Here is a 15,742-nt window from a genome sequence, read left to right on the forward strand (position 1 = left end):
CCTGCCGCTGCTAGTCCATCCCGCTTTGCGGCGGGCTCTGGTGAAAACCAGTAACCCCTTAGACTCCGTTCCCCTGGTACGGCCCACGTCATCACCCCACTGACACAGAGGATCCACCACCAGTGTCCTCGCTGCATACCTATCCAGATCCTGACAGTTGTTGTAGTAATAGTAGTCTTAGTAGTAGTAGTCTTAGTAGTAGTTGTAGTCTTAGTTAGTAGTAGTCTTAGTAGCAGTAGTGGTAGTCTTAGTAGTCTTAGTAGTAATTGTAGTAGTAGTAGTAGTAGTAGTCTTAGTATAAGTCTTAGTAGTAGTAGTCTTAGTAGTAATATTAGTAGTTGAAGTAGTAGTTGGAGTCGTAGTAAGCGTCGTCATCGAAGTAGTAGTCATGGTAGTAGTTGTAGTAGTAGTCTTAGTAATAATAGTAGTAGTAGTAGTAGTAGTAGTCTTAGTAGTAGTTGGAATAGTAGTAGTAGTAGTAGTAGTAGTCTTAGTAGTAGTTGGAGTAGTAGTAGTAGTAGTAGTAGTAGTAGTAGTCTTAGTAGTAGTTGGAATAGTAGTAGTAGTAGTAGTAGTCTTAGTAGTAGTTGGAGTAGTAGTAGTAGTCTTAGTAGTAGTTGGAATAGTAGTAGTAGTAGTAGTTGGAGTAGTAATAGGCATCGTCATCGTATTAGTAGTCATGGTAGTAGTTGGAGTAGTAGCCTTAGTAATAATAGTAGTAGTTGAAGTAGTAGTTGGAGTAGTAGTAGTAGAAGTAGTCTTAGTATTAGTCTTAGTAGCAGTAGTCTTAGTAGTAATAGTAGTAGTTGGAGTAGTAGCCTTAGTAATAATAGTAGTAGTTGAAGTAGTAGTTGGAGTAGTAGTAGTAGAAGTAGTCTTAGTATTAGTCTTAGTAGTAATAGTAGTAGTTGGAGTTGTAGAAGTAGTAGTCTTAGTAGTAGTTGGAGTAGTAGTAGGCGTCGTCATGGTAGTAGTAGTCATGGTAGTAGTTGTAGTAGTAGTCTTGGTAGTATTCTTCCGTGTATTCCTGTCTCTATGCTGCCCACATCCTCTATATAATAGTATATAAGTTTGTGCCAAACACCACTGGCCCTTCACGAGTCCCCACACCCACTATTAGCGCTTTCCATTTCTGAGCCACTTACCACTTCTGAGCCACTTACCCAGCATAATGCTCATGGTCTCCAGCTCCTCATCGTACAGAGAGTCCGTCACATCGGTGACATTCACTCGGCCTCGGTTCTTGGTGTGATACAAAATACCAAACTTGCAGAATTGTAGTTCTTCAAAAAACTGCACAGTCTGGTTGTTAGATATATAGAAGGGTCTGACGGAGGAGACGGTTGGACTAAGGTCAGACCTGAGCAGCGTCTCCATCCAGGAGTAGTCAGTGGTAGAAGAGCGAGAGAAAATCCCAACAGTGCCGAGGTCCTGGAAGAGAGAGCAATAGTGAGTGATGTAACCGGTCAGGGGCAGTCTCTATTGTTCTATGGTAGATAACTAGATATGATAGACAGATGGAGAGACAGATAGATAGATATGAGATAGATAGATAGAGAGATATGAGATAGATATGAGATAGATAGATAGATATGAGATAGATAGATAGATAGATAGATAGATAGATAGATATGAGATAGATAGATATGAGATAGATAGATATGAGATAGATAGATAGATAGATATATATGAGATAGATAGATAGAGAGATATGAGATAAATAGATAGATAGATAGATAGATATGAGATAGATAGATAGAGAGATATGAGATAGATAGATAGATAAATAGATAGATATGAGATAGATAGATAGATAGATATGAGATAGATAGATAGATAGATAGATGGATATGAGATAGATAGATATGAGATAGATAGATAGATATGAGAGATAGATAGATAGATAGATAGATATGAGATAGATAGATAGATAGATATGAGATAGATAGATAGATAGATATGAGATAGATAGATAGATAGATAGATATGAGATAGATAGATAGATAGATAGATAGATAGATATGAGATAGATAGATAGATAGATGGATATGAGATAGATAGATAGATATGAGATAGATAGATAGATAGATATATATGAGATAGATAGATATGAGATAGATAGATAGATATGAGATAGATAGATAGATATGAGATAGATAGATAGATAGATAGATATGAGATAGATAGATATGAGATAGATAGATAGATGTGAGATAGATAGATAGATATGAGATAGATAGATATGAGATAGATAGATATGAGATAGATAGATAGATAGATAGATAGATAGATAGATATTAGATAGATAGGGATGGTGTGGTACTGACTACTGTGCAGGTTTGGTCTCCCAGTATTAATCAGAAAAAAATATAATTGAGGGAACCTTTAAAATTTTACTTTTTAATTATCCTTCTTAGAAACATACAAAGAACAAAACAATAAACAATTTATATTCTTGACCGTCACCAGTGTATTTGGATCTTGCAATTCAAACGCTATTCATCAGTTCCTGTGTATTAGTTTACAAGTCTGTTGATCAGTCGCAGTATAAGAGCCCAATCACATGAATGGCCGCTGTGCATGCGTTTTTTCAGTGTGTGATTGACACAACAAGAGTTATTTACAAGGACAGTTCTATATTGGATTGATTTATTGCTTATAGTGCTGTTCTTGATAATAGTTGTTCCGACACTATATATCTGTGCTTGTTCACACTCCTGCCGGTTGCGATATATTCTTCAGTAAATCACAGTGGCGTGATCGCCGTCATAGGCGCATATCCTCCACATATTGCACTCGCCGTATACTTTTGTTGCTTAGATTCATGTATTTGGATATGTGGACCCAGTTTTTGTCCTCAAAGTTATTTTTATTTGTTATAGTTGTTGTATGCAACTCAGATATCCACTCTGCGTTATTTGTGTTGTAGCTCTGTGTTCACATTAGTATATTCGTTTCTCAGACTAATGTACCTTATTGAGACATATAGAACCACTATAGCACTTCATTCATACAGTGTCATTTATTCACTGATGTTATATTATGATTGGATCTGTCTGTTCACTGCACTGAAGAGCTCTTTATAGTGAATGCTGGAAGCACAAAGTTATGTTCTCCGATCCGTCACTGTCGCTGATCATGAGTGTATTCCTTATAGGTATGTGAACGTAGCAATCACTATATAATCAGTAAATCACCACATGCATACTATTGTTCACACAATTTGTATAGTTACTTCATATATGGATCTTTACTCGTCTCTCAGCAACCTGTTATATCGCGTATATCCCTCTGAGTAAATAACAACTCCGTTCACATTGTTCTGCGATCACAAGTAATATTAGGTACGTATACAACCACTTGCAGAGTTATAGAGATTATACCCAGATATAGTGTTGGTACATATGCAATAACTTTATACTTGTGCGATATATACGTGGAGCTCAAGCATTGGTAATACATTGTTGTAGTTATATTTGCTATGCATAGCTATACATGCTGGCGTCAACAGTTTTAAGATTTTTGTCAATCTTAGTATGTTTAAATATACATTTTGTTCTTTAATATCCCATTTGCATATTTAATGTACATAATACAAGTGTTTCATAGTCATTGTTCACTTAGTATTATTATTCCTTTCTCACAGGAATCCATTTACACTTTATATTCATATATTGCCTTATTTTTCTTGAAAGGTCAATTGATTAAAAAAGAGTAGATCAAAAACCTGGTGTTGATCAAGGATGCAGTTCACATTGTCAGGGTTCGACGCGTTTCTTTTGCAAGGTCTTCATGTTAGGCCATTTTCTTCTGTTAGAAGTACAGAGCCAAGTTGTTTGATGTCCGACACTGATGGCGGTCAGCATCAAATGCCGCCGCTGTAGCTTCCTTAAATAGGACGTAATTTCCACTCCACACTCCGACCTTTCTGGATCTACCTATCCCTACTTCCTACGTCAGTTACCTGGCGGTTCTATGTGCAGGGATGGTGTGTCTTAGAACCAGGTGTGTAGGGGAGTGATTTCCGGTCGGGGTTGGGGTAACAAGACACGTTCTAACCATTCTGTCAGATTCTAGTTATATGGAAACAATAGGGCTGCATATGTTACATTAGTAAAAAAGATTATTATTTATGAGGCGCTCCGAATTATTACCGATCAGGTACATTTGCTTTAAAAGATTATACTAGTTGGTGAGGGACAAGCAGAGGACGAAGAGGGAAGTAACAATATGGAATAGAGAAGACACTACCCTATAGAGTTATTTTATGTAATGAAGCTAGGGAATATTCAGGGATTCACTGCGAATTTATATGTTTATATGAAACTTGAAAATGCTATGAATTCATTTAGTCCCTTGGGTTTGACTGAATCCATGAGAAATGTCCATTTAGCTTCTACTTGTAAGAGAATTTTATCCCAGTTCCCCCCTCTCACTGGGGGCTTAACCACTTCCAATATTTGTACCTTTAGTTCTCTAGGGTCACCATCGTGAGAGCATGAGAAGTGATTTCCCACTGGGGTATCTCTCCGATGCCTTATATCAGATAGGTTTTCCTGTATCCTGTTTTTCAATGTCCTAAAGGTTTTGCCCACATAGGGGTACTCAATACATAGACCACCCCTTTCATATTGCAATTCGCCCAGTGTTTGAGGGGGAATAGCTTTCGATTGGTGGCACTTTCACAATGATTGCCCATTTTGATATGCGGGCATACAATGCATCCACTACATGGATAGGTACCTTTTTGCTCCCGTTTTCAACCAGGTCTCCTGGTTTTTTTCTGGTTCAAAGTTACTTCTTGTGAGTCTATCTTTTAAATTCCTCCCTCTCCGATATGTTATAGAGGAATCTTCGGGTAGCACTGCTGCCAGTGTCTTATCCGCCCTCAATATCTCCCAATATTTTTGGAAGATTTCTCTCACCTCCCGAAATTTAGCATCATAGTTACCAATTATTCTGATAACCTCCTCTCCTTCCTGTTTTGGTTTTGGGATCAGTAATTCTGTCCTAGGACTTTTGAGGGCCCTATGGTAAGCTTTTTTTTAGCACTTTATTGGGGTACCCCCTTTCCCTCAGTCGTTGCCTTAGCTCCATAGCTTTAGTTTGAAATTCTGTGAGGCTTGAGCAATTGCATCTCACACGCAAATATTGTCCTGTCGGTATACCCTACCTAAGGGGGAGAGGATGATGGCTCTCCACTGAAGAAGGGTATTCGTAGCTGTCTCTTTCCTGTGGAGTGTGGTCTCAATAGTGCTATTTGTTGTCAATTTTATTTTGATATCCAGAAACTCGATTTCGTGTTGGCTGAATGTATGTGTAAATCTAAGATTAAGTGTATTGCTGTTCAAAATTCGTACAAACTCTTCAAATTTGTTTCTAGATGACGTCCAGATTGACAGGACGTCATCTATAAAGCGTATCCATAAACTGATGTATTGTGTCCATTCGATCATTTCATCTCCGAATACGGTTTGGTCCTCCCACCAGCCTAAATATAGGTTAGCGTAACTGGGTGCGCAGGGGCTCCCCATGGCTGTTCCACGCTGCTGGTGGAAGGACCTCCCCTCGAAGACAAAATAAGCACGAATGACAGCAATCGGATAACAAAATCATTGTGTGGGGTATATTGAAGTCCCCTGGTTTTTAGAAAAAACTCAGTCGCTTTAAGCCCCAAGTCATGCGGAATGCTAGAATATAGCGCTTCTACATCTAAGGACACCAAGTAGGACCCTTCTTCAAGTACTAGTCCCTCGAGTCTCCTCAGTACATCCATTGTATCACGTACGTATGACGGTAATGAGTACACAAATGGTCTTAATACTTGGTCCACGTATTGACTTGGGGCTTGCGTGAAGTTGTCCACTCCTGACACAATGGGTCTCCCCTTTAACGGGGGGTACCCCTTGTGTATCTTGGGAATAGCATAAAAACACGCTGTTTGTGGCATGTCAGGTTTTAAATATTCATATTCAGCATTGCTTATCCGTTTCTCTGCTTTAGCCTCATTTAGTATCTGTAACAGCTCAACACTAAATTTTTTCGTAGGATTTTCTGACAAACGCTGATAACACTGCCTGTCATCTAGCAGATTGAGGCACATCTTTTTGTATTCCTCCCTGGCCATCAGTACAATGTTTCCCCCTTTATCCGAGGGTTTGATGACCAGGGAGGAATCTTGTTCTAAGATTCTAAGTGCCTGTCCTTCTGCCTTAGTAAGATTATGTGGTGCACTAGACTTGGTGTCCAAGGATCTCAATGCTTTCGTTACAACATCGGTAAATACTTCTATGTTGCTATACTCTCCAATAGGGGCCGGTCTCGTACTTTTTTTTATGTAATTGAGTGAATGGCCCCAGCCCTTCACTCAGCTTCTTCTGTTAAATTAACCATATTATGGAATAGTGACATATCCTCTAATTCTAACCCTATTTCTCTGCTTTGTTTTTGATCTTGCAGAAGGAAATATTTCCTCCATTTTAATTTTCTTGTGAACAAGTTGAGATCTTTTACCCATGTGAATGGGTCAAATTTCACTGTGGGGACAAATGTAAGTCCCCTAGCTAATACATTTATTTCGGCCTCACTTAGTGTTTTACCTGATAGGTTTATAACTTGCAGGTCTTTCGAAGTGTTAATACTATGTGTTGTACTTACTGAGTCCTGTATGTTTATTGAGCCCCACCCCTGAGCAGGTAATTGGATATGTTCGAAGGATTGTCTAAAAAACCACCTCTTCCTCCCCTTGGTCCTCTAGGGCCTCTCGCTCCCCTCCTTCTACCTCTATTGAATCCCCTATCTCTCGTACCTCTTGGGATATAATAATTACTTTGTGGTCTCTCAGGGTCCGATTCCTCACATTCAGAGGATGATATATCAGTTTCTTGGGGTTGAGCCCCTGGATTACGCAGGATTTCGTATTCTTGTTTGTTTTTAAAATCCTGGAGATCGCGTTTAAACTGTATATGTTTACGCTCTTTTATATATGCTACAAATTTTGATACTGTGTCGTCCAATATTTTTTTTTATTTTGAAATGTAGAATCTTCTTTAAATGTTTTTATATTCTCTATTGCCTGATTTAGTTTAACTGTTATTTGTTGAAATTGAATTTTCTCCTCTTCCAATAGAATGTGCATCAAGCGAAGGGAGCTCTCTGTTGCCTCTTTTTCCCAACGGTCTTTTATATTTGGTGTTTGTATCCGTGATGCTGGTGCTAATGTAATTCTTAGGCCTCTTGGTACAATGGAGTTTGTGAGATAGCTTTCTAGACTTGATATTTCCAAGCTAGAACGAGCATGATCCTTGAACAATTTGGTCACATTTTTGAAAGCTTGTTTAATTGAAGTTGCTTGAGTGTTGAACGTAACTTCTTTTTCGGAAAACACCTCTTTATGTCCTCCAGCCAACGATTTCCATCAATTTTTCCTGACAGTAATTTTGCCCTGCCCTAGCTATTCCCTAGCTTCATTACATAAAATAACTCTATAGGGTAGTGTCTTCTCTATTCCATATTGTTACTTCCCTCTTCGTCCTCTGCTTGTCCCTCACCTAACTAGTATAATCTTTTAAAGCAAATGTACCTGATCGGTAATAATTCGGAGCGCCTCATAAATAATAATCTTTTTTACTAATGTAACATATGCAGCCCTATTGTTTCCATATAACTAGAATCTTACAGAATGGTTAGAACGTGTCTTGTTACCCCAAACCCGACCAGAAATCACTCCCCTACACACCTGGTTCTAAGACACACCATCCCTGCACATAGACCCGCCAGGTAACTGACGTAGGAAGTAGGGATAGGTAGAACCAGAAAGGTCGGAGTGTGGAGTGGAAATGACGTCCTATTTAAGGAAGCTACAGCGGCGGCATTTGATGCTGACCGCCATCAGTGTCGGACATCAAACAACTTGGCTCTGTACTTCTAACAGAAGAAAATGGCCTAACATGAAGACCTTGCAAAAGAAACGCGTCGAACCCTGACAATGTGAACTGCATCCTTGATCAACACCAGGTTTTTGATCTACTCTTTTTTAATCAATTGACCTTTCAAGAAAAATAAGACAATATATGAATATAAAGTGTAAATGGATTCCTGTGAGAAAGGAATAATAATACTAAGTGAACAATGACTATGAAACACTTGTATTATGTACATTAAATATGCAAATGGGATATTAAAGAACAAAATGTATATTTAAACATACTAAGATTGACAAAGTCTTAAAACTGTTGACGCCAGCATGTATAGCTATGCATAGCAAATATAACTACAACAATGTATTACCAATGCTTGAGCTCCACGTATATATCGCACAAGTATAAAGTTATTGCATATGTACCAACACTATGGCCCTCATTTACTATTCTAAACCCGACCTCTTTTGTCGGGTTTTTTTGTCGCATCTATGTCTGCGCCAGTCTGCGACACGATGCGACATTTTTTCCCGACGGACCTGATGTGGATTCTCCCAAACCCGAAAAAGGGGCGTTACCCAACATTTCTGAGCTTTCCCACGTATTTATTAAGGTTTCCAACGCGAATTTGTTGAATTGTTGTGGATTTTTTCCCGACAGCTCAGAGGAGTTGGAAACCAAAACCGACAAAACCCACGTGCGACAAACAGGATGCGACATAATAATAAATACCAGGGAAAAAAGCAGTCGGGTAAGAAAGCAACATAGACTTACAACCCGATTTTCTTAGTAAATGAGGGCGTATATCTGGGTATAATCTCTATAACTCTGCAAGTGGTTGTATACGTACCTAATATTACTTGTGATCGCAGAACAATGTGAACGGAGTTGTTATTTACTTAGAGGGATATACGCGATATAACAGGTTGCTGAGAGACGAGTAAAGATCCATATATGAAGTAACTATACAAATTGTGTGAACAATAGTATGCATGTGGTGATTTACTGATTATATAGTGATTGCTACGTTCACATACCTATAAGGAATACACTCATGATCAGCGACAGTGACGGATCGGAGAACATAACTTTGTGCTTCCAGCATTCACTATAAAGAGCTCTTCAGTGCAGTGAACAGACAGATCCAATCATAATATAACATCAGTGAATAAATGACACTGTATGAATGAAGTGCTATAGTGGTTCTATATGTCTCAATAAGGTACATTAGTCTGAGAAACGAATATACTAATGTGAACACAGAGCTACAACACAAATAACGCAGAGTGGATATCTGAGTTGCATACAACAACTATAACAAATAAAAATAACTGTGAGGACAAAAACTGGGTCCACATATCCAAATACATGAATCTAAGCAACAAAAGTATACGGCGAGTGCAATATGTGGAGGATATGCGCCTATGACGGCGATCACGCCACTGTGATTTACTGAAGAATATATCGCAACCGGCAGGAGTGTGAACAAGCACAGATATATAGTGTCGGAACAACAATTATCAAGAACAGCACTATAAGCAATAAATCAATCCAATATAGAACTGTCCTTGTAAATAACTCTTGTTGTGTCAATCACACACTGAAAAAACGCATGCGCAGCGGCCATTCATGTGATTGGGCTCTTATACTGCGACTGATCAACAGACTTGTAAACTAATACACAGGAACTGATGAATAGCGTTTGAATTGCAAGATCCAAATACACTGGTGACGGTCAAGAATATAAATTGTTTATTGTTTTGTTCTTTGTATGTTTCTAAGAAGGATAATTAAAAAGTAACATTTTAAAGGTTCCCTAGATATATAGATAGATGGATGGATGATAGATAGATAGATAGATAGATAGATATGAGATAGATAAATAGATAGATAGATATGACATAGATAGATAGATAGATAGGAGATAGATAGATAGATAGATATGAGATAGATAGATAGATAGATAGATAGGAGATAGATAGATAGATAGATATGAGATAGATAGATAGATAGGAGATAGATAGATAGATAGATAGATAGATAGATATGAGATAGATATGAGATAGATAGATATGAGATAGATAGATAGATATGAGATAGGAGATATAGTTAGTATAAGATTTGTCACCTTTATAGGTTTTGTCTTTTTATCTGTAGACGCTGTAAAATAAAAGAATGAAAATGGATAAGATTCATTAGTTATCAATGTACTAATCTCATCACGTTATATCAAGTAACTAAGTAAGTGCCCCCTCCCTATAATGTGTGCAGCCTCCATATGTTACATTATTAACTCCACAACATGATGTCCATGGGAGATCCAGGGGTGAGGACGGAGTCTTATAGATGACTGACAGGATGATGGTCTTATAGATGACTGACAGGATGAGGGTCTTATAGATGACAGACAGGATGAGGGTCTTATAGATGACAGACAGGATGAGGGTCTTATAGATGACTGACAGGATGAGGGTCTTATAGATGACTGACAGGATGAGGGTCTTATAGATGACTGACAGGATGAGGGTCTTATAGATGACTGACAGGATGAGGGTCTTATGGATGACTGACAGGATGAGGGTCTTATAGATGACTGACAGGATGAGAGTCTTATAGATGACTGACAGGATGAAGGTCTTATAGATGAGTGACAAGATGAGTCTTATAGATGACTGACAGGATGAGGGTCTTATAGATGACTGACAGGATGAGAGTCTTATAGATGACTGACAGGATGAGGGTCTTATAGATGACTGAAAGGATGAGGGTGGGGTCTTGTAGATGACTGACAGGATGAGTCGGGGGTCTTATAGATGACTGACAGGATGAGGGTCTTATAGATAACTGACAGGATGATGGTCTTATAGATGACTGACAGGATGAGGGTCTTATAGATGACTGACAGGATGATGGTTTTATAGATGACTGACAGGATGAGGGTTGGATCTTGTAGATGACTGACAGGATGAGTCGGGGGACTTATAGATGACTTACAGGATGAGTCGGGGGTCTTACAGATAGGTTCTTACCAGGTGGTATAATAGTTTGGGGGTCATCGGTCTCAGGGGTCTTGGACTTCACTCTCTTCTCGATTGATTCCTGGAGTTTTGCCCACTTGTCTTGGATTTTCTTGTCTTCTTCACTGGAGGATGAGACATATTTTGTCTGCTGATCCTTCCTCCTGAACAAGAAGAGAGGTGCTGCTTGTCTATTCTTTAATCTATTATACTGCACCAGGAGTTCTTCCTCTGAATCCTCATCATCCAGATCATCAACCACAACTATCACATCATACTTTCCTTTTTCTGCACATAAAGCAAAAATCTATAGTAGACAGATATACAGTATAATCTACAGTATACAGTATAGCTACAGTATAATCTACAGTATACAGAATAATCTACAGTTTAATCTACAGTATAATCTACAGTATACAGAATAATCTACAGTATAATCTACAGTATAATCTACAGTATGATATAATCTACAGTATACAGAATAATCTACAGTATAATCTACAGTACGATATAATCTACAGTATACAGAATAATCTACAGTATAATCTACAGTACGATATAATCTACAGTATACAGAATAATCTACAGTATAATCTACAGTACGATATAATCTACAGTATACATTGTGTCTGTCATTTATCATATATTGTGGATATGAATGGTAGAATATTTACCTAAGAATCTTAGGATGTTGTTGTTTTTTTGGGGGGGTTTTCGGAGAGTTTCTTTGCTGAGGTTTAAGATGCAGTAGACATCGTCGTTCTTGGATAAGAGTTTCTTCATCTTTGAGATGTCAGTGACAATAATATTCACTTTGTCCGTCCTCAGCAGCGGCTCCAGCCAGGGCCCCGTACTCTGTGCAGACTCCCGCATGAAGAAGACTTTTCCAGGACCATTCTTTCTATATTTCTAAGCAAAATAAAAAATGTTGTGTTTTTAGCTCTTCTCCCCTTGTGGAGCGATTGTAGACAATGTTCTCACCCTGAGAGATAAAGAAGACTCCCCCACCGGACCCTACAGAGAGGTCAGATCATTCCCTAGGAGATCCAGTCATTGTAGACAATGTTCCTACCCTGAGGGAGGAAGAAGACCCCCACCCCTCTTCAGAGTGGTCAGATAATTTCTAGGAGATCCAGTCATTGGTTATTGCTATTTCATGGTGTTCCCCATAATGGGGTATTTCAAATCCCCAGCGTTAGAAACTAAATGTTCCGAATGCTGGGTGCAGGCTTCAGGGGTCACCACGCTCCTCGTGACCTCACCCCACGCCCCATCAATGCAAGTCTATGGGAGGGGGCGTGGTGGTAGCGACACCCCCTACCATAAACTTGCATTGAGGGGTCATGCATGTGACCCCTCAAGGGGTGTGGCGACCCCCGAAGCCTGCACCCTGTGTTAGGAGCATATTAGTTCCAAACGCTGGGGCAGTGGAGTACCCCTTTAAGGGGGGAGATTTATCAAAACCTGTTCAGAGGAAAAGTTGCTGAGTTGCCCATAGCAACCAATCAGATCGCTTCTTTCATTTTTCAGAGGCCTTTTCAAAAATGAAAGAAGCAATCTGATTGGTTTTGTTATATACAGATGATGTAGTCTCCTCCATACATGTAGAATAGCCTCTAGTGCAGAACTTCCTACAGGTCCTAGTGGTAAGAGAAAGTGAACCAGGAGACACATATGAAGATGTGACAGATCTTCAACATTACATTTGGCTTTCTGTGGTTTTACCTCTTTATTTTTGCTTTTGCTGCTGCTGATTGGCATTGAGTCCTTCAGGATGTATTAAGATAAACCACATGATCACATATGAGACTTCTCATATATAGATATATTCCCATGGAGCATTTGTCTTACCTGAATTGTCTTCTCCTGAGAACCTGTAAATTAGAAAGAGAGACATAAAAGGGCATCTGTAAAGACGGATGTAAGAACGAGACATAGCGTGCAGAATAGTGGGCTAGGACGTCCCTCTGTCTATAGTACTATCCATCACTTGTATAACAAGAAGGGACGGGGTCACATGATCGGCCCATTACCCCATGGAGAAGATCTCTATAATACGATGATAACCTGCACCCACCTCCAGATAAGATGTCTTGGACCCTCCTTATTTTTCGTGCCATTTCTTGCTGTTGAGGATCTTGGCTAATCCATTCCTTCTCTGTCCTTGTAAACAGGTGCAGTTCACATTGGGGATATTTACTTTCCTTCCACAAAGATCTGACCCCATCCTCTGGGGGGTCGATGTCCCCGATCACCACTATCACCCCCTCATGTCCTGGACAAGAAGAAAGACAGAAAGAGATAAAAGAGTGGAACATCCATCCCTCTCTATGTAATCTCTGCCTGTCTCATTATTATCTATTAGAGATGTAGGAATCAGTGCGGCACCAATCAAATATGGCCTAAATGTAACATAAAACTCTGGTGCATCCGAAAGGTGAGTCCCAAACTACTGCCATTTGTTTAGGGAGAATTGCTCAAAATGATGGCGTTCTTGGCATTAAGGAGCTTGAAATTGATTGGATACTGTCCTAGGAGACCTCGGGGGTCACACAACGCAATTCCTCATAGATCAGGGGATCCAAATACCAATCAAATTTAACTAAATCAGACTGAAAACTAAATTTAGAAAATTAATTAATCTCTACTATCTATCTCATATCTATCTATCTTATATCTATCTATCTCATATCTATCTATCTATCTATCTATCTCATATCTATCTCATATCTATCTATCTATCTATCTATCTCATATCTATCTCATGTCAATCTATCTCATATCTATCTCATATCTATCTATATATCTTATATCTATCTATCTATATGATATCTATCTATCTCATATCTATCTATATATCTTATATCTATCTATCTATATGATATCTATCTATCTCATATCTATCTAATATCTGTTACGCCGAGCGCTCCGGGTCCCCGCTCCTCCCCGGAGCGCTCGCAACATCCTCGCATTTGCAGCGCCCCGGTCAGACCTGCTGACCGGGTGCGCTGCAATACCTCTCTCAGCCGGGATGCGATTCGCGATGCGGGAGGCGCCCGCTCGCGATGCGCATCCCGGCTCCCGTACCTGACTCGCTCTCCGTCGGTCTTGTCCCGGCGCGCGCGGCCCCGCTCCTTAGGGCGCGCGCTCGCCGGGTCTCTGCAATTTAAAGGGCCACTGCGCCACTGATTGGCGCAGCTGGCTTAATTAGTGTGTTCACCTGTGCACTCCCTATTTATACCTCACTTCCCCTGCACTCCCTCGCCGGATCTTGTTGCCATTGTGCCAGTGAAAGCGTTTCCTTGTGTGTTCCTAGCCTGTGTTCCAGACCTCCTGCCGTTGCCCCTGACTACGATCCTTGCTGCCTGCCCTGACCTTCTGCTACGTCCGACCTTGCTCTTGTCTACTCCCTTGTACCGCGCCTATCTTCAGCAGTCAGAGAGGTTGAGCCGTTGCTGGTGGATACGACCTGGTTGCTACCGCCGCTGCAAGACCATCCCGCTTTGCGGCGGGCTCTGGTGAATACCAGTAGCAACTTAGAACCGGTCCACCAACACGGTCCACGCCAATCCCTCTCTGGCACAGAGGATCCACCTCCAGCCAGCCGAATCGTGACAGTAGATCCGGCCATGGATCCCGCTGAAGTCCCACTGCCAGTTGTCGCCGACCTCACCACGGTGGTCGCCCAGCAGTCGCAACAGATAGCGCAACAAGGCCACCAGCTGTCTCAACTGACCGTGATGCTACAGCAGCTACTACCACAGCTTCAGCAATCATCTCCTCCGCCAGCTCCTGCACCTCCTCCGCAGCGAGTGGCCGCTTCCGGCCTACGATTATCCTTGCCGGATAAATTTGATGGGGACTCTAAGTTTTGCCGTGGCTTTCTTTCGCAATGTTCCCTGCACTTGGAGATGATGTCGGACCAGTTTCCTACTGAAAGGTCTAAGGTGGCTTTCGTAGTCAGCCTTCTGTCTGGGAAAGCTCTGTCATGGGCCACACCGCTCTGGGACCGCAATGACCCCGTCACTGCCTCTGTACACTCCTTCTTCTCGGAGATTCGAAGTGTCTTTGAGGAACCTGCCCGAGCCTCTTCTGCTGAGACTGCCCTGCTGAACCTGGTCCAGGGTAATTCTTCTGTTGGCGAGTACGCCGTACAATTCCGTACTCTTGCCTCCGAATTATCCTGGAATAATGAGGCCCTCTGCGCGACCTTTAAAAAAGGCCTATCCAGCAACATTAAAGATGTGCTGGCCGCACGAGAAATTCCTGCTAACCTGCATGAACTTATTCATCTTGCCACTCGCATTGACATGCGTTTTTCCGAAAGGCGTCAGGAGCTCCGCCAGGATATGGACTTTGTTCGCACGAGGCGTTTTTTCTCCCCGGCTCCTCTCTCCTCTGGTCCTCTGCAATCCGTTCCTGTGCCTCCCGCCGTGGAGGCTATTCAAGTTGACCGGTCTCGCCTGACACCTCAAGAGAGGACACGACGCCGCATGGAGAATCTGTGCCTGTACTGTGCCGGTACCGAACACTTCTTGAAGGATTGTCCTATCCGTCCTCCCCGCCTGGAAAGACGTATGCTGACTCCGCACAAAGATGAGACAGTTCTTGATGTCTACTCTGCTTCTCCACGCCTTACTGTGCCTGTGCGGATATCTTCCTCTACCTTCTCCTTCTCTGCTATGGCCTTCTTGGATTCCGGATCTGCAGGAAATTTTATTTTGGCCTCTCTCATCAACAGGTTCAACATCCCGGTGACCAGTCTCGCCAGACCCCTCTACATCAATTCTGTTAACAATGAAAGAT

At 41.0% G+C, this 15,742-nt stretch overlaps 1 protein-coding gene across 1 annotated transcript in view; it reads right to left on the minus strand.

The window, feature by feature from the left end:
• Positions 1–331: 331 nt before the first annotated feature.
• The window catches only part of LOC130285389 (uncharacterized), an 84,710-nt gene continuing 69,299 nt past the window's right edge, over positions 332–15,742 (minus strand). The window contains exons 3-9 of the mRNA XM_056536748.1: positions 13,014–13,211; positions 12,788–12,810; positions 11,611–11,845; positions 10,949–11,224; positions 10,048–10,079; positions 1,164–1,431; positions 332–411 (exon numbers count right to left, since the gene is read on the minus strand). Of these exons, the coding sequence (XP_056392723.1) occupies positions 332–411; positions 1,164–1,431; positions 10,048–10,079; positions 10,949–11,224; positions 11,611–11,845; positions 12,788–12,810; positions 13,014–13,211 (1,112 nt within the window). The remainder of the gene's footprint in view (positions 412–1,163; positions 1,432–10,047; positions 10,080–10,948; positions 11,225–11,610; positions 11,846–12,787; positions 12,811–13,013; positions 13,212–15,742) is intronic.

Source organism: Hyla sarda, chromosome 8 (assembly GCF_029499605.1).
Source record: "Hyla sarda isolate aHylSar1 chromosome 8, aHylSar1.hap1, whole genome shotgun sequence".
NCBI lineage: Eukaryota > Metazoa > Chordata > Amphibia > Anura > Hylidae > Hyla > Hyla sarda.